General features: G+C 42.3%; 1 protein-coding gene across 46 annotated transcripts in view; it reads right to left on the reverse strand.

Annotated features, from left to right (window-relative positions):
- The window catches only part of LOC147122949 (calcium/calmodulin-dependent protein kinase type II subunit delta), a 508,322-nt gene that overhangs the window by 142,925 nt on the left and 338,621 nt on the right, over window positions 1-26,776 (reverse strand). For all 46 annotated transcript variants that reach the window (XM_085962275.1, XM_085962278.1, XM_085962273.1 and 43 more), the window contains exon 5: window positions 16,814-16,879. In XM_085962275.1, coding sequence (XP_085818401.1) covers window positions 16,814-16,879 — 66 coding nt within the window. The remainder of the gene's footprint in view (window positions 1-16,813; window positions 16,880-26,776) is intronic.

Consider the following 26,776-nt stretch of genomic DNA (forward strand, 5'->3'; position numbering starts at 1 on the left):
TGAATGAAGCCACACTTACAAGTTTAAAAAACAGCACCACAGTCATCATAGAGAACAATTTCTAAAAATAAAATCTAATCAGCTAAAAAAGCTAATGATTTGATCAAAAGCTTTATTATATATAAAAAGGTAGGAACATTAGATAACTATTTTAAATGTTCCAGACAGACAAAACATAGCCAAGTTGCATTTCACAATATAATAAAGCCATGACTGACTAGTACTGTGTATGACAAAGTAAACTTCAGTGTAAATTACATTTTGTTACAATTACACTATCCTTTTACTGACATACACAGACATAAGTGATAAATCTGCACAGATTCCACCACCTAAAAAATTGGATTATCAGTTTTCTTTTCTGAACGAGCAGTTTAAAAAAAACAAGGGTCAACTGTCATAGATAAAATGGTTGCAGAACAAATTAGATGCAAATGGGACAGGAACTGATGGCACCTGAAATAAGGTCAGTTTTGCAATTATTTTTTTTGAAAAGAGAATGTTAGATTAACTATCATAGCTATCACCTTCCTCCTCAATGAAAGTATAACCTTGACATACAAAGTGGAAAATACCATCATCCTAGATTGGTGGGGGGGCGGGTTGGAAAGAGAGGACCTTCGGATCACTGTCCCTCTTCATTTCCATGTCATGTGTAGCTATAATAGGTCAGATGATTGGCCAGCACCCTGTGTATAAGCCTTTGCTCTAAATTCCACCCTTAGACTCCTGGATTGCAGAAGGCAGCATGGAGACCCGAAGCACAATAATAGCAAAGTAACTTACACGATAACAGCAGCTCCAAACAACATTTGGTCAAACAAAAAAATGATGGGTAAGTTTCGTGTGTGTAAAATGAACATTTTTCAAGAAAAGGGAAGACCAATGCCTGCATTACTTAATCGAACATTCCTCCTTAGTAGGTTAACCTTCACATAGAATTAAAGTATACCAAAGTAGAGTAGATACTGGTGTTGGGAGTCGGGAGATCTGTATATTCAGGGTGCTTGGAACATGCTCGGAGATGTCCCGTGCAGACTATAGTGCTTTGTGAAAGCTCGCAAAGTGCTTCAAATAGTTGCCTTGAAGATAGCCTTGAAAGGTACATGGCAAATATTTGGCCATGAAGTGGCACCTGCAAAGAGTGTGTGGGCTCCAACATGCAAGAATGTAGCAACAACAACAACAAGTATTTATATAGCGCCTTTAATGCAGTAAAACATCCCAGGGCACATCACAGGAGTATTAAAAGATGAAAAATTTGACACCGAGCCACATAAGAATAAATTAGGGCAGGTGACAAAAACCTTGGTCAAAGAGGTAGATTTTAAGGAGCGTCTTAAAGAAGGAAAGACAGGTAGTGAGGCGGAGTGGTTTAGGCAGGGAATTCCAGAACTTGGGGCCTAAGCAACAGAAGGCATGGCCACCAACGGTTGAGCAATTTTAATCAGGAATGCTCAAGAGGGCAGGATTGGAGGAGCACAGGTATCTCGGGGGGGTTGTGGGGCTGGAGGAGATTACAGAGATTGGGAGGGGCGAGGCCACGGAGGGATTTGAAAACAAGGATGAGAATTTTGAAATCGAGGGGTTGCTTAACCGGGAGCCAATGTAGGTCAGCGAGTACAGGGGTAACGGGACTTGGTGCAAGTTAGGACACGGGCAGCCAGGTTCTGGATGACCTCAAGTTTACGTAGGGTGGAATGTGGGAGGCCAGCCAGGAGTGCGTTGGAATAGTCAAGTCTAGAGGTAAAAAAGGCATGGATGAGGGTTTCAGCAGCGAATGAGCTGAGGCAGGGGCAGAGAAGGGCGATGTTACGGAGATGGAAATAGACGGTCTTAGTTGTGCTGCGGATATGTGGTCGGAAGCTCATTTCAGGGTCAAATATGAAACCAAGGTTGTGAACAGTGTGGTTCAGCCTCAAACAGATGTTAGGGAGAGGGATGGAGTCAGTGGCTAGGGAACGGAGTTTGTGGCAGGGACCACAATGAAATATGTTTCTACAATCCAGTTTTCTAGCCTCGAGTCAGCCAAGATCACAATTGTCTGGACTACTGTACAATTGTGGGTCTAAAAGAAAAGCTAAAGCACATAAAAAAATTGAATCCTCCTTCCAATGGTATTTTCCGAGAAAAGTAAAACTGAATTAATTTGGGCAAAAATAACAGGGTAAAAGAATTGTCTCATCAGAGACAATGTTTGGTGAGTCTACCAGTGAGGCATGCAGCTCACTATCCTTTAGTGCCAAAATAAAGGAACAGTTTAAGTGTAAGAAATGTAAGATCATACAAATCCACAAGGCCAAACGATAACAGTTTGAAAGTACCAGTTTGACTTGGTATCGCTCTCGCTCCTAAGTTAGAAGATTATGGGTTGAAGCTCTATTTCAGGTTTTGCGCACCTGTGGATGAGCAGAAATTTTCTCCAATTAAATATTGGAATGACCGAAGCCATTGTTTTCGGTCCCCACCACAATCTCCGTTCCCCAGCCATTGACTCCATCCCTTTCCCTAACATCTGTCTGAGGCTGAACCACACTGTTCGCAACTTTGGAGTCATATTTGACCCTGAAATTAGCTTCTGACCACACATCCGTGGCATAACTAAGACCGCCTAGTTCCACCTCCATGACACTGCCCGTCTCCGCCCCGCCTCAGCTCAACTGCTGCTGAAACCCTCATCCATGCCATTGTTACCTCTAGACTTGACTATTCCAACGCACTCTTGGCTGGCCTCCCACATTCTACCCTACGTAAATCTGATGTGATCCAAAACTTGGCTGCCCGTGTCCTAATTCGCACCAAGTCCAGTTTCGCCCATCACCTCTGTGCTCGCTGACCTACATTGGCTCCCGGTTAAGCAACGCCTCAATTTCAAAATTCTCATCCTTGTTTTCAAATCCCTCCATGGCCTCGCCCATCCCTATCTCTGTAATCTCCTCCAGCTCCACAACCCCCCAAGATATCTGCGCTCCTCCAATTCTGCCCTCGAGTATCCCTGATTTATAATCGCTCAACCATTGGTGGTTGTGCCTTCTGTTGCCTGGGCCTTAAGCTCTGGAATTCCCTCCCTAAACCTCTCTGCCTCTCTTTCCTCCTTTAAGACACTCCTTATAACCTACCTCTTTAACCAAGCTTCTGTCCTTTGGTTAGAGTTGAGAAACAATAGAGGTACCATTACACTACTAGGTGTATTCTATAGGCCACCAACTAGTGGGAAGGATATAGAGGAGCAAATTTCCAGGGAAATTACAGAGAGGTGCAAGAATTATAGAGTAGAGATAATGGGGGACTTCAACTATCCTAATATAGACCGGGACAGTAATAGTGTAAAGGGCAGAGAGGGGGAAGAATTTCTGAAGTGTGTTCAGGAGAACTTTCTTGATCAGTACCTTTACGGCCTAAGAGGAAGGAGACATTGCCAGATCTCGTTCTGGGGAATGAGGTGGGTCATGTAGAGCAAGTGTCAGTAGGGGAACATTTAGGGAACACTGATCACAGTATCATAAGGTTTAGACTAGCTATGGAAAAGGACAGGGAGCAAGAGTAAATATACTTTAGGTGGAAAGCCAATTTCAGTGCGTTGAGTATGATTCCAATTTATCCGGGCCAAATCCAAAGATTGGCAGGCAAAACTGTAATCGAACAATGGCCTGGATTTAAAGAGGAGATGGTTCGGGTACAGTCTAGGTACATTCCCACGAGGGGGAAAGGTAGGGCAACCAAAGCCAGAGTGCCCTAGATGACTAAAGAGATAGAGAGTAAGAAGAAGCAGAAGAAGGGGGTGTATGTGTCCTGGGCCCAACCATCTTCAGCTGCTTCATCAATGAACTTCCCTCCAACAAAAGGTCAGAAATGGGGATGTTCGCTGATGAGTGCGCAGTTTTCAGTGCCATTCGCAACTCCTCAGATAATGAAGCAGTGCATGCCCGCGTGCAACAAGACCTGGATGACATTCAGGCTTGGGCTGATAAGTGGCAGGCAACATTCGCGCCACACAAGTGCCAGGCAATGACTATCTCCAACAAGCGAGAGTCTAACCACTGCCCTATGACATTCAAATGCATTACCTTTGCCGAATCCCCCACCATCAACATCCTTGGGGGGGGGGGGGGGGTCACCATTGACCAGAAACTTAACTGGACCAGGCACTTAAATACTGTGGCAACAACAGGTCAGAGGCTAGGTATTCTGCAGCAAATGTCTCACCTCCTGACTCACCAAAGCCTTTCCACCATCTACAAGGTACAAGTAAGGAGTGTGGTGGAATAGTCTCAACTTGCCTGGATGAGTGCAGCTCCAACAACTCTCAAGAAGCTCGACACAATCCAGGACAAAGCAGCCCACTTGATTGGCACCCCATCCACCACCTTAAACATTCACTCCCTCCGCCACCGGCGTACCGTGGCTGCAGTATGTACCATCTACAAGATGCACTGCAGCAACTCACCAAGGCTTCTTCGGCAGCACCTCCCAAACCCACGACCTTTACCATCTAGAAGGACAAGGGCAGCAGGTGCATGGGAACACCACCACCTCCAAGTTCCCCTCCAAGTCACACACCATCCTGACTTGGAAGTATATTGCCGTTCCTTCATCGTCGCTGGGTAAAAATCCTGGAATTTCCTCCCTAACAGCACTGTGGGAGTACTTTCACCACACGGACTGCAGCGGTTCAAGGCGGCTCACCACCACCTTCTCAAGGGCATCTAGGGATGGGCAATAAATGCAGGTCTTGCCAGCGATGCCCACATCCCATGAACGAATAAAAAAAATTAATCATTTCTAACAGAAAGTAAATAATTCCCTGATTAACACATGCAATTCTTTCTAATACCCTCCCCTTTAATTATCCCAAGACACCTACTTGTGTAATTCGTACCCAAATTCCCATTGCAGTTTAGGACTGAATAAGCGTACATAATTTTGGGAAACCCAATTAACTACAGGGCTGTGCATCACTGGATGTTTGTTCAGCAGCAACTAATGTCGACATGAATCCTTGCATAATTACCAATTCTTTAAACGATTTGAGATGCCAGGTGGTTCTAATACGTAGTCACGACTGAGGAACTTGCTTCAAAGAGCAGTCGATAGACACGTCCGATCAATCCAGTCATTAGCCAATATGATTATTTCTTCAGATTGTGAAATTCAAACCAGGTAATAGTTTCAGCTTTCAGGGCTCACACCAGATGTGTACTCATCCAAAATGCTGGACAGCAAAAAGTCAGTAGAGTCTGGCCCCAGGTGAGGATTCATAGTTACACTATTTGGTTACCCGAATACACTCTGGTGCTCAGCTGTTTGGACAGTTGAAAATTAGCTGGAAGCCTACTCTGAAGATAGAGTTGCCAGAGACTGACAATTAAACAGACTTTCTAGTTACTATTTTCTTTAAGCAAGTTTCTCTAGCAACTACAACAGCAACTTGCATTTATATAGCGCCTTTAATATAGTAAAATGTCCCAAGGCATTTCACAGGAGCGTTAGCAGACAAAATTTGACACTGAGCCATATAAGTAGATATTGGAACAGGTGACCAAAAGCTTGGACCAAGAGGTATGTTTTAAGGAGTGTCTTAAAGGAGGAGAGAGAAGTGGAGAGGTAGAGAGGTTTAGGGAGGGAATTAAAGAGTTTAGCGCTTAAACAACAGAAGGCACAGCCACCAATGGAGGGGCAAAGGAAATCGGGGATGCACAAGAGGCCAGAATTGGAGGAACACAGAGTTCCTGGAAGGTTGTAAGGCTGGAGGAGGTTACAGAGATAGGGAGAGGTGAGGCCATGGAGAGATTTGAACACAACGATGAGAATTTTAAATGTGAGGCGTGATGGGTGAATGGGACTTAGTGTGAGTTAGAATATGGGCAGCAGAGCTTTGGATGAGCTGAAATTTACAAAGGTTGAAAAATGGGAGGCTGGCCAGAAGAGCATTGGAACAGTTGAGTCTGGAGGCAACAAAAGCAAGGATGAGGGTTCCAGCAGCAGATGGGCTGAGACAAGGGTGGAGATGGGTGATATCACAGAAGTGGAAGTAGGCGGTCTTGGTGATGGAAAGGATATGGGGTCGGAAGCTAAGCTTCGGTTCAAATAGGATGCCGTGTTTGCATACAGTTTGGTTCAGCCTCAGTGATCAGAACGGGGGATGGAATCAGTGGCTAGGCAGGAGAGATTGTGGCGTGGGTTGGAGACAATGGCTTCAGTCTTCCCAATATTTAATTGGATTGTACATAGTGTCTGCTTCAATGCGTCTTTGCATAGGGAAATTTCATTTTGATTGAAATGTTAGTAAAAACAAACACAAGCTTCCAGAATGAATGAGAAAGTCCCCAATAACCATCCTCTTGACTAGAATTCTGCCATGCAGCATCATCCCTATCCGCAGATGAGTAGGAGAGAAGAAAGTACTTGCATTTATATAGAGCCTTTCATGAACTCAGGATATCCCAAAGCATTTGACAGCCAATTAAGTAGTTTTTTAAGTGTAGACACTGTTGTAATTTAGGAACTGTGGCAGCCAATTTTGCACACAGCAAGGTCCCACAAACAGCAAGATAATGAACAGATAATGTTTCATTAATATTGGTTGAAGGATAAATATTGGCCAGGACACCAGGGAGAAATTTCCTGCTCTTCTTCAAATAGTGCCATGAGATCTTTTACGTCCATCTGAGAGGGCAGACGGGGTCTCATTTTCATCTGAAAGTCAGCACCTCTGACAGTGCAGCACTCCCTCAGTACTGCACTGAGGTGTCAGCCAAAATTATGAGCTCAAGTCTCTGGAGTGCGACTTGAACCCACAACCTTCTAACTCAAGAGGCAAGAGTGTCATCACTAAGCCAAGCTTGATACCATTCAAATCTTGCAAATTCACAGCAATTAGATTACATCCAATTCTTGGATTTACATAGCAATGATTAATATTTAGTCAAAAAGCAAAATACTGCAGTTGCTGGAAATCTGAAAACCAAAACAGAAAAAGCTGGAAATATTCAGCAGGTCAGGCGTCTGTGGAGGAGCAGAAGTCAGTCAGTTATTGTTTCAGTTCTTAAGACCCTTGCTCATGACCGGAAGATATTACAGATGAACAGCATTTAAAAAAAAAGCAGAACAAGGGGAAAAAAACAAACACAAAAATGAAATTCAATGACTGTGAAGTGCTTGGGTGGATAACAGGAGACATTTAAATGGAAACACTGACATTGGCAGAAGAATAATGAGAAAAATACCAGACCTAGGGGTCGATTTTCAGTGCGCCGTGAGGCGGGCTTTTAGGCGTGCGAGGGCAAAAATCCCGAATTCGGGGGTCCCGACACCATCCCGCCCAAAACCCGCCTCCACGTAAGTTTCAAATGAGGCGGGTACCCGCCCCGCACTGGGACCCGCCGACCCGAGGCGGGAAGGGATTAGTGCCAATTAACTGCCTGTTAACAGGCAGTTTTTAGCCTAATCCCTATTTTGGAGGGTGTCGTGTGGGATTCCCAATGGCTCCAAACCACGCCAGGTTAGAGGAGGCGGGCCGTCGGGTTGAAGGACTTGGAGGAGTCGAGATGTCAGTGTTCAGGTGAGTGATGGGTGCATGAGTGCAAAGGTAAGTGTGTTTGGTGTGTCTAAAGTGTGTAAAGAACTTTAAATTACCTGCACTTACCTTTACAGCCTTCCTTCCTCTAGGCTTCGGGAGTCCATCATTCAGCCGGCACAGAAAGCAGAATGGCTGCGAGCTGTCAAAAGTGACAGCCTTCAGCTTTCAGTGCCGGCGAGATTTCTAACTGAGTCTGCATAGAAGGACTCAGGTTAGAAGTAAGACTGTCAGTGTTTGACAGCTTCAAACAGCTGTGAAACACTGATATTTAATCTGTCAACACGTCTTGACAGATGAAATTTCAGTCTGTGACGTCACCTGTTGCCAGGTGGCCCTTAATTGGCCTGCTGAGCCCGCTGGGCGGGCTTCGACAAGGTCAATCAAGGGAAAATCGCGTGGATTGGCCGCATCTCGATGGAGGCAGGACTAAAACCCGAAAGTTGTAGTCCCGCCTCCTTCCCGACTTCTGAATGAAAATCCAGCCCATAATGTGTGTGAATGAATAGCGAAAGGGAAGTGTGAAAAACCAGGAAGGCAGAGCAGGCTCCAGTGGCCCAGGTGTCTGGTGGAAGATAAAAGCAGGTTGACACCAAGGATGCAGGTGACATCCAACAGTAGTGTTCCGACCAGGGGTGGGGTTCCCCACCCAAGCATTAACTAACTACCTCCCCCATTCCCAGAAGTGGCAGCACACCTGTCCTATATTGCTAGCACCTACTGCCAGAGAGAAATTGTGAGCTGTAGTTAAGGTCTGAAATTGTTAAAGTCAATGTTAAAGCCGGAAGACTGCAAAAAGATAATTGCAATTCAGCAAGTTTACGCTGAGTTGCATTAGAACAGTGTAGAAGACCAAAGGCAGCGAGGTCAGAGCGAGAGTGGCAGTATTGCCAACTCTCTTGATTCCGTCGTGAGAGACGCGATTTCGGCATGAAATAAATCTTCACTCGCGATCTCACAATGGAATGCCTAAATCGCGGGATTTAAAAAAAAAATACGCCGATTTGTGTATGCACCGCTGGGCTCCTCTGATATTGATAGGGGACAATCTGCCGAGCGGTACATTCTGGGTATAGACAGTCGCCATTGGAGCTCCAGTCAGAAAGTCAGTTTCACTGATGGGATTGAGAATGGAGGTGGGGATAAGTGCTTCTGGAGCAGTGGAGGGCAGAAATTACTAAAATAAACCTAAACCTGAGAGCCCGGGGCATGCTGGGTAATGGAGACCACCGGTAAATGGTCAGAAACACTCACAGCGCAGGTGTGTGCCTTTAGAACCATTAAAACTTTGAACCATTTTTTGTGAAACTTATTAATTTAGTTTAATTAAATGTTGTAACTGATGGGCTAGATTGATATTTATTTTCTAACTGTAGCTCAGGGCTGTCAGTCTCACCGGCCTGGGTGATTGACGTGAGCTCCGGAACAATAGGAAGAGTGGGGAGTTTTTTGATTTTTAAGAGTTTGTCTCCTGATTTAGGAGATGGTGGGGTTGGCAATACTGGAGTGGGATGGAGATTTGCGGCCGAACAGAGATGTTCACCAAAGTGATCACCTAATCGCTCCTTCTATGTGAAAGAGCAATTTACATGTACTTCTGCCAATCTGCTATACTGCATTTGCTGCTGATGGTGCAATTTCCTGTACATCTGGGAAATCAAGCGCAGAACCCCGTCCCCATCAAAACACTTCTGGTGGGTTGATCTTGGTGTCAACCTGCTTTTGTTCTTCCACCAGACGCCCAGGTCAGTGTAGCCAGCTCCTTGCCGGTTTTTCACGCTTCCCTTTCTACCCATCTCCCTTCAGCTATTTATGCACTTTGTGACTTACCTTTTATTTCTCTTATATTATGCCTCCTTTCGTCTTCTGCCAATATCACTTCTGCCATTTAACCATCTCCTGTTCTCCACCCAAACACGTCGCAGGTCCTTCATTTATTTATTTCCAGATTTTTTTCCCCTTGTTCTGTTTCTTTTAAAAATGCTGTTAATCTATAATATTTTCCAGTCCTGAGGAAATGGTTTTTAGACCTAAAACATCGACTGTTTGACTTCTGTTTCTTCACAGAAGCTGCCTGAACTGCTGAGTATTTCCAGCTTTTTTCTGGGCTTATATTTAGTGCTGTGCTTAATTAAACATTTCCAGATAGAAATAAGTTATTGGTGGTGCTTAACCCATCAATTTCTATGAACATTAGCTTTATAAACAGACTTTAGTCAACCTTTCTAAAAAAAAATATGACCTGTGAAGTGCTTGGGTGTGTAACAGAGGTGGTTAAACTTAAACACTTATTAGGAAAAGATAAAGTAAGAAAAAAATGTGCATTTATATAGTGCCGTTCATGACCTCAGGATGTCCCAAAGCACAAATTACAGCCAGAGAGAAATAAAAGACATGAACAAAGAATTTTACTTTGAATTAATTTTAAGTTTTCAATGTGGAAGCACTAATAAAATGGCTTTTCATCAAAATAGATCGATAATACTTCAATAGTTTACACCCAATCAGTTGTGAACCTGAATTGTTTTTAATTTTCAAAAAAGCGCTTTACGGGAAAACTAATACAGATCTGAACTTGATCATTAATTTTAGGACGTAACGTAGGTGCCAGTTCTTCTTGTCCCACCTCTATCTTATTAGCACAACATTAATTCTACTTGAGTGAATGGATTGGGTTTGATAAAGGAAATATATTTAGCATTGTCAAGGTTCTGTCCTGCCTGACATTCCAACTCTTCTGTCCAGAACCTACTCCATCTGGATCTTGTCATTATGCAGATCTAAGTACTGATTGAGGATTTGAGTAGCAGCATTTTATTTTCCTGCATATAATAAATATTTAGTTGAAGTATTGACTACAGCAAGCTATTCTATGAAAAAAGAGATTAAAAAAAATGTTCTCCTTTGTAGAAGCTTCATTTTAATTTCTTCCTCACTCATTTTTGAAAACCTGACGTGATAGGTTGGTAAGTCAGGGGATAGCCATTCTATTGATGTCCACCACAACGACTGGCACCAAATTACCAATTGCCTGAAAGCTTTGGATCAGTATCTCAGAAGAAAAGTTTCTAATCCGCAATAATTCGATTGAACTGCTGAACGATGACTGACACAAGTCCATTGTGAAAAGTTCTCAACCTGAAATGCTCGTTATCTTTTTTTAAATTTGTTTATGGGATGTGGATGTCACTGGCAAGGCCAACGTTTATTGTCCATTCCTAACTGCCCTCGAGAAGGTGGTGGTGAGCCGCCTTCTTGAACCACTGTTTTCCGTACTCCCACAGTACTGTTAGGTAGGGAATTCCAGGATTTTGACTCAGCAACGATGAAGGATCGGCGATATACTTCTTAGTCAGGATGGTGTGTGACTTGGAGGGGAACTTGGAGGTGGTGGTGTTCGCATGCGCCTGCTGCCCTTGTCCTTCTAGGTAGAAGAGGTCACGGGTTTGGGAGATGCTGCCGAAGAAGCGTTGGCGGGTTGCTGCAGTGCATCTTGTAGATGGTACACACTGCAGCCACGGTATGCCAGTGGTGGAGGGAGTGAATGTTTAAGATGGTGAATGGGGTGCCAATCAAGCGGGCTGCTTTGTCCTGGATGGTGTCGAGTTTCTTGAGTGTTGTTGGAGCTGCACTCATCCAGGCAAGTGGAGAGTATTCCATCGCACTCCTTACTTGTGCCTTATAGATGGTGGAAAGGCTTTGGGGAGTCAGGAGGTGAGACACTCGCCACAGAATACCTAGCCTCTGACCTGCTCTTGTTGCCACAGTATGTGTGTGTCTGGTCCAGTTAAGTTTCTGGTCAATGGTGACCCCCAGGATGTTGATGGTGGGGGATTCGGCGATGGTAATGCCATTGAATGTCAAGGGGCGGTGGTTAGACTCTCGCTTGTTGGAGACAGTCATTGCCTGGCACTTCTGTGGCGCGACTGTTACCTGATACTTATCAGGTCAAGACTGAATGTCGTCCAGGTCTTGTTGCAGGCGGGCATGGACTGCTTCATTATCTGAGGAGTTGTGAATGACGCTGAACACTGTGCAGTCATCAGCGAACATCCCCATATCAGTGTGTAGATAAAGAATTACATTCTTAAATTATTATGTATTATAAGTGTGTTCTTCCAATTTTTGAATGAAGCTCATGTTCCAAATAAAAACAAATACACAGCCATCCAAACTAGGGAAACTGTTCCATTTTGAGACTGGCTCTATTCTGGCATCTTATTAATCTTGAAGCGTTCAGATGTCATTCTAAAAACAGTGCTCAGAAACTCTGAAAGTTCAAGGATGCAGTTGATACGAATGATGATAGAGCTTTGAATTTAGGTAGATGTTTAGTTTAATCTGTAGGTGGTTTTGAAAGACTCATAGGATCCCAACATTTTCTCCCTGGGATTGTATCGTCACAGATCATGACTCGACCAGTGTAGTTCCAGTGAGTTGTTCACCATTGTAGCCTTCTGTTTTCAATCTGAGCTGAGATGTGCTCGAAGGTGCACAACACCTCATTAAAAACTGCCATATAGACTTGTACATTTCTATCAAACTTGACGCTTACAATATAGTTACTGGTGAGAGTGCAATGGAAATTCCTGTAAAAATACATCGCATGGGCATCAGTCATGGGGAAAAGTGTGCAGATCTTGAAAGCAGATGCTAACACTGAATCCAGGCAAACGACTAAGAATATGAAAACAAGTTCTGGAGTTGGGTGCTGATGACAGCAAAGATCAAAATCTCAGAAGAAAAAAAATGTTTAAACTATTACAAATCTTCACAAAAGTGTCAGCTGTGGCTTATTCGGTAACACTCTATTCTCTGAAAGTTGTGGGTTCAAATCCTACTCCAGAGACTTGAGCTCATAATCTGGGCTGATCTGAAACACTGACTGACTTCTGTTTCTCCACAGATGCCTGACCTGCTGAATATTTCCAGCTTTTTCTACTTTGGTTTCCAGATTTCCAGCAACTACAGTATTTTGCTTTTTGACTAAATATTAGTCATTGCTATGTCAACCTAAGAATTGAATGTAATCTAATTGCTGTGAATTTGCAAGTTTTGGATTGTATGAGGCTTGGCTCAGTGATAGCAAACTTGCTTCTGAGTTAGAAGGTTGTGGGTTCAAGTTGCACTGCAGAGTCTTGAGCTCATAATCTCGGCTGACACCCCAGTGCAGTACTGAGGGAGCACTGCACTGTCAGAGGTGCTGCCTTTCGGATGAGAATGAGGCCCTGTCTGCCATTTCAGATGAACGTAAAAAATCCCATGGCACTATTTCGAAAAAGAGCAGGGGAGTTATCACCAGTGTCCTGGCCAATATTTATCCCTCAATCAACATCATTAAAACAGAATATCTGGACGTTATCACATGGTTGCTTGTGGAAGCTTGCTGTGCACAAATTGGATGTCGCGTTTCCTACATTACAACAGTGATTATATTTCAAAAAATACTTCATTGGCTGTAAAGCGCTTTGGGACGTCCTGAATTCATGAAAGATGCTATATAAATGTAAGTCTTTCTTTTTTTCTTTAAAATACTTCAAAGAAGGAAAATTGACATGAAAGGACCAAAGTGATTTTTTTTTGTAAGTTGACAGCAGTCAGGTCAGCTAAAGCAGGAGTAAAAATGAAACTACACTTCCAGAATTAAAAAGCCTGTATATAGTGGAGAAAGCATATATATCTCATCTGCCCATCATTCCTGTCAACCTTTTACATTATAAATTCTAATAAGAACATTAATAATAGAAAGTCCCTACACAAAGTTGTTACCCTATAATTACTCTCTCCCTCCAGTGGAGATGCTGCAGTACCACCACTGGCAGGAGAGTATAATTACACCATGACAAGTTTACATAGATAGTCTCCATTATGAATGTTCGCAGAAGAATTTATAATTGAAATATAAAAGGGCAGAATGCATGACTTCAAAAAGGGGGTCGGAATTAAGTCTCACTCTGGTCCTATTATTCCGGGTCCTCTAACCCCACTTCATCTGAGGATCACACTTGATCTAGATTCCCGGGGGTAGCTTTTCATAAAGCTGTCGGGAAGGAGGCGGGACTACAACTTTCGGGTTTTAGTCCTGCCTACATCGACGTTTGGCCAATCCACACGATTTTCCCTTGATTGACCTTGTTAAGCCCGCCCAGTGGGCTCAGCAGGCCAATTAAGGGCCACCCGGCAACAGGTGATGTCACAGACTGAAATTTCATCTGTCAAGAGGTCTTGACAGATGAAATATCAGTGTTTCACAGCTGTTTGAAGCTGTCAAACACTGACAGTCTGACTTCTAACCCGAGTCCTTCTACACAGACTCAGTTAGAAGTCTCACCGGCAATGAAAGCTGAAGGCTGTCACTTTTGACAGATCGCAGCCATTTTGCTTTCAGTGCCGGCTGAGTGATGGGCTCCCGAAACCTAGAGGAGGAAAGGCGGTTAAGGTAAGTACAGGTAATTTAAACTTCTTTGCACACTTTAGACACATCAAACACACTTACCTTTGCACTCATGCACCCATCACTCACCTGAACACCGACATCGCGACCCCTCCAAGTCCTTCAACCCGACGGCCCGCCTGCTCTAACCTGGCGTGGTTTGGAGCCGTCGGGAATCCCACACGACACCCCTCAAAATAGGGATTAGGCTAAAAACTGCCTGTTAACAGGCAGTTAATTGGCACTAATCCCTTCCCGCCTCGGGTCGGCGGGTCCCAGTGTGGGGCGGGTACCCGCCTCCCCTGAAACTTACATGGAGGCGGGTTTTGGGCGGGATGGGATTTCCCCCCCCCCCCCACACGCCTGAAACCCCGCCTGACGGCTCCAGGAAAATAGACCCCCTGGTGTGCAATGCTACACGAGACTGACTAACTGGTATGTTCCCATATGGCAATAAACTCTTAAAGGGGAAATGTTCAAGTAGGTTTTCCCAAATGGGATGATGGCCTTTTCAGCATTATGTAGAGGTTAAAAATAAACCGAGGAAGAAGTCAATTTTAATAAACGAATTCTAAGATTACAGAATGAACTATGTACAGAAGATCCTCAAATGAAAATAAATGTGACAATGAGGACCCGCTCCACTTGTTAGATATTTAGAAGTTAGATATTTAAAAGTAGGATTAAAATAAATGGAAAATTAATTCTACATGAAGAAATCGAGCACTACTGCATTGGTTTAAAATTCATTTCAATTTCCATTATTCATAATCCATAGTTTTAAAAGAAGATGTAAAAATAAAAGGCATAAATCCTAGCATAACTAAAGAGCAGGAATGCAAATAGTTTAAATACTCAAGAATGTTGAAGTAGTTTTCATTTCTGAAGCGCTTTACCACAATTTATTTCTAAATACGTGAAAATTGTTGAAGGTTTGACCGCTAAAGTTTAGAGCATTTATTCCCTGTTAACACAATCTCAGATTCTAATTGAAGACTGGGAAAGTGTTCCTCTTACCATAACTCACTCTATTAAAGTACAGGCTGTATTTTGTATGTTCCACAATTAAAGTATCCTATGGGCAAGGTAGACTTTAATACTTTTCATATTCTTGATTGATCCTTTTGATTTCATAAATATTAAAAACTGTGCTGCACCATGACATTTTGCATCTCATACATAATTTTTTTTAACTGTTGAGTTTATGCCAATATAATTAATTAATGGAACTATCAAAAAGGAATTTAAATTGTTTAAAGAGATCGAAAAATATGCTCCTAAAGTCAATGCATTCAGAACATTATGGCCTGGAGTTTCCGCTCAGTTGCGCTTTTATATTAGCACATTTTGCCCGAAATCAGCTTAACCGCCGCCGAAGCTCACGGCATTTTAAGCGCAAATTGTGTTCAGCGCAAATCGAGTTTCCGCGATCTTTTGTGCTATTTTTTAAATCATTGCATTAGAAGCCAGCCCTGCCCACAAAACTGGCTACGCCCCCAGGGTGAATTAATTATCATTGGGAGTTTTCGCTAATTGCTCTTGTTTGCAGGCCTTCTAGGAGGCTCCAAAGTTAAACTGAATCTTTTGAGCTGCAAGGACACTAATAGGTACATTTTAAAAAATTTACTAAGAAACTGACTACTGTACCCCAATATAACTAGAAAATAATTTTGTATATTTTTTAAAAGTCATTTGCAGGCATTTAAAATCGGGTTGGTCACAGCTGGTGCATTGACACAGTGATTAAAAATGCTTATTTTTTGAGATAAACCCATTTTCAGCTGTATTAATCAAAGTTCACCAAGTTACCATGCTTAAATATATCAAGGAATATTTTTTTTATTTTTTTTAAATTTTTTTTTAAGTACATTGTTTTTAAAATTACATTTTAAATCAATGCCCGATTGCGCTGGTTCATGGCAGATATTGCGTTCAGCGATATTCAAAGTTTGAGTGGAAACTTGGGGGGGGAGGGAGAGAGGAAGAGGAGAAAAAAACCTTACAAAACGGGCGCAATTTTGTGCACAATTTGCGCCCGGATCGCCAATTGCGCCCAAAGCAGAAATTCTACCCCTATATCTTTAGCAGATGTTTTCAAAAACATTTTGAAAGCATTATGTATTTAGGTTCATTTTTACATCAGGATTTCTTTACAAAAATCGTTTTGTACTTTAAATTTTTTTGTCTGTTGGCCGATGAGCAATTTAAAGTACAGACGTAATATATAGTACCTCATTTAATTCACCCCAACCTTTAATACTTATGATTTCCTATTTATCGCATATGAATTTTCCAGTTGTTTTTGATATCATAATTACTGATCCTTGTAATAAAAATGCAAAAATTAATGTGGCAGCCAGTTCTACATCAAATCAACATAATTTCTAAAAGCATCTTGGCTTTCCCCACCACTGCAAAAAAATGTTTCAGAAATGGAAAGTGTATATTTAAAAAAGTTAAATCACAGGAATATTCACTGCAAAGACTTAGAAAATAATTGTTTGCTGTATCTTACAAAAAAAGCTTTGGAGCCTATAAATGAAAATAGGCTTGGTGCTATATCGTAGCACCTTTACTGCATTAAAAAAAAAATTGGGTTTCAGCAAAGTTCAATTGCATTATTAAAAACATTCAAGCTTTTGTTGCATTAAATTTAGCTTCAGCCTGATTAAGCAGTGTACACTGACTGAAAGAATTACACATAACTGAAAAAACATGGTGTAGTAACTAAGACCAGGAAATTCCTCAGAGCAACTCTGAGGAATTTCCAGGCCTCAGTCTCACAATAAAAAGAATAGGCTTACCTGGCATCTGCTTCACTGTAGTATTCTCTGGCCACAATATCTTCAAATAATTCTCCTCCAGTCACTCTAATAAGACAATGAACATTGCACACAAGTGATCAATACTTCATCCAAAAGAAGAAAACACCAACACAGCACAGCTTCTATCACGCTACTTTGCCCGTTAAACATTAATTTTAACCAACAAAGCAAAATGAACATGCCTCTTAAAACATCCTTCCATGGTGTAATGTGCCTGCACAATGACCTTAAGGATATAACACAAGTGACAAAGTCTTGCATGTCACATCCATTTGTCTCCATGAGACATGGGAGGCATTAGGTATGTAATGAAAGTGGTTAGAAATGTTAGTATTATGCTTAATGGGAAAGAAGAGGGAGAAGGGTAATCGAAAAAGAAGCCTTATCAATGCTAGCTGCCATAGACTTTAACATTAAAAATGCTATTTGCCAGGAAATCAATGTCCGCAAACTAATCACTCAAAAAGGAGGCTAGATTTTGCCCTTCTATTACATATTAATTGTCGAGGACAGAAAACTCTTCACAAATCTTACAGGAATTAGTTTTTAAGACTCATTCTTCCTGCTTGAACAGCTATATTGACAATTTACTTGATTTCTACATAGGTGAGATAGCTTCATTACAAAAGTAAAACCTGCCCGGAATAGATAGAGCCCGCGTAAGCTTGATCTGCAATTATCAGGGCAAATGGTCTGATGAAGTAGGAGGAATATAATTGGGCAAAACTTTAGAAAATCTTCAGGAAGGATTAAATAGGAAGAGGAACTTCAAAATTAAATAGAATAAAAATAAATACTTTTTAAGGTTTTACTTGTAGAGGTATACTTTCCGCATCTCTAAGATAAAATCTAGCAGGACCAAACTAGTGTTCTGAAAAAAAGGGTGAAATATAACCTAAAAGCTAATCTGTAATAATTTATAAGATGCAAGGAAAACATTGCAGTATTACTGGACACTGATGAAGTGAGCTGAGGAGAAATAAAAGGAAACAGAAACAGAAAATTTGGGAAACACCCAGCAGGCCAAGGGAACATCTGTGGAGAAAAGAGATAAGTCAACGATTCAGGTCCATGGACCATTCCGAAGGCTCCGTGCACCCGAAATGTTATAGAATAGTACAGCACAGAGGGAGGCTATTCGGCTCATCAACGAAATGTTAAGCTGTCTAGCCTCTTCACAAAGACATTTTCTGTTTTTTGTTTCAGATTTCCAGCATCTGCAATATTCTGTTTTTTCTTCAGATTGGAAGGTAAGAGGGCAATGCAATGGAGGATTAAAGATAGCAGCAAAAGGAATCCAAAGTGTTTTTTTTAAAGCCATGCATGCAGTAAATGGAGACAAGATAAATCTGTTAAGGGTCAAGTGTGTTAGAAATATTATAGAAGGCTAAGAAATGGGAGATGTTGGTGAATGAATTCTTCACAAATGAAGACTGGTGACAGATCCTAGATACATTCATTTCAGTTAACAAAACTAAAACTAGATCAGTAAAATATGAGGAATTAAATATATACATAGAGTACATGGGCCAGATTGCACACACTATAGTATTCTCAAGATATTGAGCAAGGAAATAGGTTAATATTTTATGGAATTCAATAAGTAGAATAGCTGTACCTGAAGGTAGAACAAGATTTAGAAATTGGAGGCTAAACTCAGGAATTATAGACCAGTTAGCATATCAACACTGAGGAATGCTCAACAGCATTTTGTGGGATGTCAATGTTAAGCTAAGCAGAATAGCGATCCTAAGGAAAGTCAGTATTGAGTTACTAGCAATAAATAATAGCTCACCAATCCACTGGAATTCTTTTGAGGTAACTGAATTGATAAATAATGATGTAGAACAGCAATGGGAAACATTTAAAACGGTGTTCAATAGAGTCCAGAAAAAATATATTCTGCTAAAAAACAAGAACAAGCTAAACACTAATGAGACACCATGGATGAATAAAGCCATGAGGGAAAAATTGAGGGTAAGGAACGAGGCATACAGTAAGTACATGGACAGCAGGGACAGCATGATAAGGGAAAATACGAAGAGATTAGGAAAGAAGTCAAAAAAAACAATTAGGAAGGCAAAGAGGAACTATGAAATTAATTATCAGGGAACATAAAACGAAATAGTAAAATATTTTACAGGCACATCAATAAAAAAAGCAAGGTCGGATGGCAATAGGGCCACTAAGGGATGGACAGGATAATACCACAGGCAGTAATAGAGAGATGGTAGAAATATTAAATAATTACTTTGCTTCAGTATTTACCAGGGAGATAGAACAGGTGGACATGACATTGGATCATGAGATTAGTAATGAAATAACTGCATTTAAAATAAAAAGGAGATATATTAAATAAACTAATTAAACTCAGGATAAAACCCCTGGTCTGGACGGATTACATCCGCCCAATTTAAAAGAATCTAGGGAAGAGATAGCAGAGGCATTACTACATATATTTAATAATTCATTAGAAAAAAAGTGTAGTGCTGTGGCGGAGACCACAAAGGGACAATAACATAATTCACTTTGTATAACAATGTTGTGGTATGTACATGCTGGGTTGGGTTATTGGTGCAGGGTCCCTTTAAGAGCGTCAGGAACGTGATGACGTGGGTTGCGTGATGATGTCTTAGCCCCTGCATGAGGCTGGGTCTTCAGTCCTCGTGGAGATGTGATTAAAGTAAGACACGTTTTGTTTTTGCCTAAAGAAAAGTTTCAGCCTGTTGATTTCTGTCGACTCCAACAGTGCCAGAGGACTGGTGGACAGCTAATATAATACCTATATTTAAGAAGGGAGATAAAACATGTTCAAGGAACTATAGACCAGTTAGCTTAATATCGGTGGTAGGAAAAATAATGGAATCCCTACTAAAGGAGAAAATAGAAGAACATCTAGAAGCCAAAAATATAATAATGAATAGTCAGCATGGACTTCAAAAGATAAAGGGGTAGATTTTCCTCGAGCCGTCAGGCGGGGTTTCAGGCGTGTTGGGGGGGGGGGGGGAAATCCCAAAATATGGGGTCCCGACAGCATCCCGCCCAAAACCCGCCTCCACGTAAGTTTCACAGGAGGCGGGTACCCGTCCCGCACAGGTAATTAACAGGCAGTTATTAGCCTAATCCCTATTTTGAGGGGTGTCTTGTGGAATTCCGACGGCTCCAAACCACGCCAGGTTAGAGCAGTCGGGCCGTCGGGTTAAAGGACTTGGAGGGGTCGCGATGTCGGTGTTCAGGTGAGTGATGGGTGCATAAGTGCAAAGGTAAGTGTGTTTGGTGTGTCTAAAGTGATTAAAGAAGTTTAAATTATCTGTACTTAACTTTACAGCCTTTCTTCCTCTAGGTTTCGGGAGTCCATCACTCAGCCGGCACTGAAAGCGAAATGGCTGTGATCTGTCAAAAGTGACAGCCTTCAAGCTTTCATTGCCAGTGAGACTTCTAACTGAGTCTGTGTAGAAGGACTCAGGTTAGAAGTCAGACTGTCAGTGTTTGACAGCTTCAAACAGCTTGACAGATGGAATTTCAGTCTGTGACATCACAGCTGGCCCTTAATTGGCCTGCTGAGCCCGCTGGGCGGGCTCAACAAGGTAAATCAAGGGAAATTCACGCGGATTGGCCGGACGTCGATGTAGGCGGGACTAAAACCCGAAAGTTGAAGTCCCACCTCCTTCCCGACAGCTTAAGGAAAATCTACCCCAAAGTCCTTGCTGGACCAATCTCATTAAATTTTTTGAAGAGGTAAAAGAGAGAACAGACAAGGGTAATGCAGTAGATGTAATTTATCTAGATTTTCAAAAGGCCTTCGATAAGTTACCACATAATAGAATAGTGAATAAGGTCAGAGAATGCGGAGTCAGGGGACAAGAAGCAGAATGGATAGCTAGCTGGACCACTGTTCACAATTTATATCAACAATTTAGATTTTGGAACCAAAAACACAATATCTAAATCTGTGGATGACACCAAATTGGGGCGGCATAGTTAATACTGAGGGGGACTGCAACAAATTACAATAAGACATTAATAAATCAGGGAATCAGGGGGAAAATGCTCCACTGACTGGAGTCATACCTAGCACAAAGGAAGATGGTTGTGGTGATTGAAGGTCAATCATCACAGCCCCAGGACATCGCTGCAGGAGTTCCTCAGGGCAGTGTCCTAGGCCCAACCATCTGCAGCTGCTTCATCAATGACCTTCCCTCTAACATAAGGTCATAAAAGGGGATGTTTGCTGTTGACTGCACAGTGTTCAGCGCCATTCACAACTCCTCAGATAATGAAGCAGCCCATGCCCGCATGCAACAAGACCTGGATGGCGTTCAGGCTTTGGCTGATGAGTGGCAGGTAACATTCGTGCCACAGAAGTGCCAGGCAATGACTATCTCCAACAAGCAAGAGTCTAACCACCTCCCCATGACATTCAACGGCATTACCATTGCTGAATCCCCCACCATCAACATCCTGGGGGTCACCATTGACCAGAAACTTAACTGGACCAGCCACATAAATAATGTGGCAACAAGAGTGTGTCAGAGGCTAGGTATTCTGCGGCAAGTGTCTCTCCTCCTGACTCCCAAAGCCTTTCCACCATCTACAAGGCACAAGTAAGGAGTGTGATGGAATATTCTCCACTTGCCTGGATGAGTGCAGCTCCAACAACACTCAAGAAGCTCAACACCATCCAGGACAATGCAGCCTGTTTGATCGGCACCCCATCAACCACCTGAAGCATTCGTTCACTCCACCGTGGCTGCAGTGTACCATCTACAAGATGCACTGCAGCAACTCGCCAAGGCTCATCGGCAGCACCTCCCGAACCCGCGACCTCTTCCACCTAGAAGGACAAGGGCAGCAGGCGCATGGGAACATCACCACCTCCGAGTTCTCCTCCAAGTCACACACCATCCTGACTTAGAAGTATATCGCCAATCCTTCATTGTCACTGGGTCAAAATCCTGGAACTCCCTACCTAACAGCACTGTGGGAGTACCTTCACCAAATGGACTGCAGTGGTTCAAGAAGGCGGCTCACCACCTTCTCGAGGGCAATTACGGATGGGCATTAAATGCTGGCCTTGCCAGCGACGCCCACATCCCATAAGCGAATAAAAACAAAACTTGCAGAATGGGCATATAATTGGCAAATGAAATTCAACACAGGTAAATGTGAGGTATTACATTTTGGTAGGAAGAATAGGGAGGTCACTTATTACTAGGAGGGCGCGAGTCTGGGTGGGGTAGAGGAGCAAAGCGATCTCGGAGTACAAATACACAAATCACTGAAAGTAGTGACAGAGGTTAACAAGGCCACAAAAAAGCAAACCAGGCACTAGGATTTATTTCTAGAGGGATAGAATTGAAAAGTAGAGAAGTTATACTAAACTTGTATCAAACCTTGGTTAGACCACACTTGGAATACTGCGTACAATTCTGGTCGCTATATTATAAAAAGGAGGCACTGGAGAGGACGCAGAGAAAATTTACAAGGATGATACCAGAAATGTAAGGGTATACCCATCAGGAAAGGATGAGCAGGCTGGGTTTCTTTTCACTTGAAAAAAGAAGGCTGAGGGGTGACCTAATTAACATAGCAGATAGGAGCAGGAGTAGGCCATTTGGCCCCTCGAGCCTCAATGCGATCATGGCTGATCATCCAAATTCAGTCCCTGTCCCTGCTTTCTCCCCATATCCCTTGATCCCTTTAGCCTTAAGAAATATATCCAACTCCTTCTTGAATATATTTAATGAATTGGCCTCTACTGCCTTCTGTGGTAGAGAATTCCACAGGTTCACCACTCTCTGGGTGAAGAAATTCCCCCTCATTTCTGTCCTAAATGGCTCACCCCTTATCCTTAGACTGTGACCCCTGGTTCTGGACTCCCCCACCATCGGGAACATCCTCCCTGCATCTAGTCTGTCCATTCCTGTTAGAATTTTATAAGTTTCAATGAGATCCCCTCTCATTCTTCTAAACACCAGCGAATATAAGCCCAATCGACCCAATCTCTCCTCATACGTCATTCCTGCCATCCCAGGTATCAGTCTGGTGAATCTTCGCTGCACTCCCTCCATTGCAAGAACATCCTTCCTCAGATAAGGCGACCAAAACTGCACACAATACTCAAGGTGTGGTCTCACCAAGTCCCTGTACAACTGCAGCAAGACATCCTTGCTCCTGTACTCGAATCCTCTCGCTATGAAGGCCAACATACCATTTGCCTTCTTAACTGCCTGCTGCACCTGCATGCTTACCTTCAGCGACTGGTGCAGAAGGACACCCAGGTCTCATTGCACTTCCCCTTCTCCCAATCTATTGCCATTCAGATAATAATCTGCCTTCCTGTTTTTGACATCAAAGTGGATAAACTCGCATTTATCCACGTTATATTGCATCTGCCATGCATCTGCCCAATCACCCAACATGTCCAAATCATACTGGAGTTTCTCAGCATCCTCCTCACAGCACACATGCCCACCCAGCTTTGTGTCATCTGCAAACTTGGAGATATTACATCTAGTTCCCTCATCTAGATCATTAATATACATTGTGAATAGCTGGGGTCCTAGCACCGATCCCTGCGGTACCCCACTAGTCACTGCCTGCCACTCGGAAAAAGAGCCGTTTATTCCAACTCTTTGCTTCCTGTCTGCCAACCAGTTCTCTATCCAAGTCAGTACCTTATGCCCAATCCCATGTGCTTTAACTTTACACTCTAATCTCTTATGCGGGACCTTATCGAAAGCCTTCTGAAAGTCCAAATAAACCACATCCACTGGTTCTCCCTTATCTATACTACCAATTACATCCTCATAAAATTCCAGTAGGTTAGTCAAGCACGATTTACCTTTTGTAAATCCATGTTGACTTTGTCCGATCCCGTCACTGTTTTCCAAGTGCTCTGCTATTACATCTTTTATAATGGACTCTAGCATTTTCCCCACTACCGATGTCAGGCTTACCGGTCTGTAATTCCCCGTTTTCTCTCTACCACCTTTTTTGAATAGTGGGGTTACATTAGCTACCCTCCAATTCATGGGAACAGAGTCTATAGAATTTTGGAAGATGACCAGCAATGCATCTACTATTTCTAGGGCCACTTCCATAAGTACCCTAGGATGTAGATTATCAGCCCCTGGGGATTTATCGGCATTCAATCCTGTCAATTTCCCTAACACCATTTCCCTACAAATACTGATGTCATTCAGTTCCTCCCTCTCATTAGACCCTATGTTCCCCGACATCTCTGGGAGCTTATTTGTGTCCTCCTTTGTGAAGACAGAACCAAAGTATGTATTTAATTGGTCTGCCATTTCTTTGTTCCCCATTATAAATTCCCCTGATTCTGACTGCAAGGGACCTACGCTTGACTTCACCAATCTTTTTCTCTTCACATATCTATAGAAGCTTTTACAGTCAGTTTTTATGTTCCCTTCAAGCTTACTCTCATACTCTATTTTCCCCCTCTTAATTAATCCCTTTTCCTCCTTTGCTGAATCCTAAACTGCTCCCAATCCTCAGGTTTGCTGCTTTTTCTGGCTAATTTATATGTCCTCTCCATGGATCTTACGCTATCCGTTAGCCACGGTTGAGTCACCTTCTTTGTTGATGGATGAAATGTCAATCTGTGACGTCACCTGTTGCCGGGTGGCCCGACAAGGTCAATCAAGTGAAAATCGCGTGGTTTGGCCACAACTCGATGGAGGCGGGACTACAACCCCTAAAGTTGTAATCCTGCCTCCTACACGCCTCCAGTATCAAAATCCAGCCCTATGCCTCTATTTGTAAAGCCAAGGATCCCATATGCTTTTTAACAGCTTTATCTACTTGTCCTGTCACCTTCTAAGATTTGTGTTTGTGAACCCCCAGGTTTCTCTGTTCCTGCACCCGCTTTAACATTGTACCATTTAGTTTATACTCCATCTCTTCATTTTTCCTTCCAAATGCATCACTTCAAACTTCTCTGCATTAAATTTAATCTGCCATGTGTCTGCCCATTTCACAAGTCTGTCTATGATACATTAGGATAATTCAATAGTCTAATCTACGAGGATTTTAAAAACGTAACTCAGAATGCTTCAAGGTACAGTATTAGTAACAAATTAGCCAGCTGGATTGAAAATCAGTGCAGCAGTAAAGAGCAGGTAGTGATCAATGGGAAACTTGCGTCTAGGAGTCAGTGACTAGTAAAAAACTCGAAGGAGCTGTTCTGGGTCTCCTACTGTTGACATTATTAAACAAATTGCAGAGATAAGTTTCCACTTTGGGTGCAAGCGGCGAGTTGAGAACTCATTTACATATTGCCAAATGGTTGAACCAGCACAATTGGGCAGTGTTTTAGTACATAATTAAAAAATAAAATTTTTGCTTTAAAAAATATTCCTGATATATTTGAATGATAACTTGGTGTAGTTTGAGTAATACAGTTGAAAAGTGGTTTGTTACAAAAAAATAAGCATTTTAATTAGTGTCTAGTCCACTACCTGCGAGTAACCCGATTTAAAATAACTGAAATTGACTTTAGAAAAACTACACAGAACCATTTGCTAGTTATATTTGTGTAGAGTAGTCAGTTTTTTAGTAATTTAAAAAATATATATTTAAAGCTTTTAAAATGTGCCTATTACTGACCTTGCGTCTAAAAATAGCTTAATTTTTAGAGCCTCCTCAAAGGCCTGCAAACGAGCGCAAATAGCGGAAATTTGCAATGGTGATTAATTCGATCTGAAGGCAGGCCAGATGTTGGGGCAGAGCTGGTTTTTAGCGCAATGTTTTTTTAAACTAACACAAAAGATTACGGAAAGCTGAGTTGCACTGAATGTAATTTGCCCGTAGAACTCCACAATTGTTTGCGCTCGTCTGGCCGATTTTGGGTGAATTGCGCTGAAAAAAAAAGCAACGCAACCGAGCGGAAACTCCTGCCCATTATTTCTCATAAGATTTTCTGATAACAAGTGAAGTTGCATGACTACGAGAGTTTGATCATGTTCAAAAGGACCTGCACCAAATAGATGGGCTAAGGAATGCAAGATTTCAAAATGGATACAAGTTTAAACATTATGCTCACTGGAATAGAAATATGCAGGATTGCCACGAAGCTAATTGGCTTACGGGTATCAACAGGGAATAAAGGTGAATATGCTTCTTGCATGACACTGTTAATTCATCACCTGCTCCCAACAACAACAAACTTGTAGCACCAGCATCTGACCATTGTTTGGAAGGCCAAAATCTGTAATTGTTCTACTGGGTATTTTTCATACTTCATGTGGATATTCTGCAATAACTTTACATGCTTACCACTACGCTTTATTGAAATCCTAGTGATAACACTGAGATGTATACACAATAAGCAGGTCCATCTTGCAATTTGTTGGTAATCCCCTGGGATTTCCAGTGTCCATTAGTAAACTTGAAAAGGATTTGAATGTGATTATCGCTAATTTTTTATCAAGATAATTTTTAAATACAATATGCACTGCAGCAACTTGCCAAGGTTTCTTCGGCAGACCTCTACCACCTAGAAGGACAAGGGCAACAGGTACATGGGAACACCACCACCTCCAAATTCCCCACCAAGTCACACATCCTGACTTACAAGTATATCGCTGATCCTTCATCGTCGCTGGGTCAAAATCCTGGAACTCCCTCCCTAACAGCACTGTGGGAGTACCATCACCACACGGACTGCAGCAATTCAAGGCGGCGGCTCACCACCACCTTCTCAAGGGCAATTAGGGGATGGGCAATAAATGCTGGCCTTGCCAGTGACGCCCACATCCCATAAATGAATTTTAAAAAAAATTAAGAATCTAGCTAGTCAATGTCGAGCTGTTATCAACAAAGCTGAAGATGTATTGAGACTTCAAGGGTATTTGACTGCACGTCAAAACAGATTATTCCAACCTCATATATATCACTGCACTCTTATAAAACCAGGAATTC

The sequence above is a fragment of the Somniosus microcephalus genome, chromosome 2 (assembly GCF_052327205.1).
Source record: "Somniosus microcephalus isolate GS21.2 chromosome 2, FLI_Smic_1.0, whole genome shotgun sequence".
Lineage (NCBI taxonomy): Eukaryota > Metazoa > Chordata > Chondrichthyes > Squaliformes > Somniosidae > Somniosus > Somniosus microcephalus.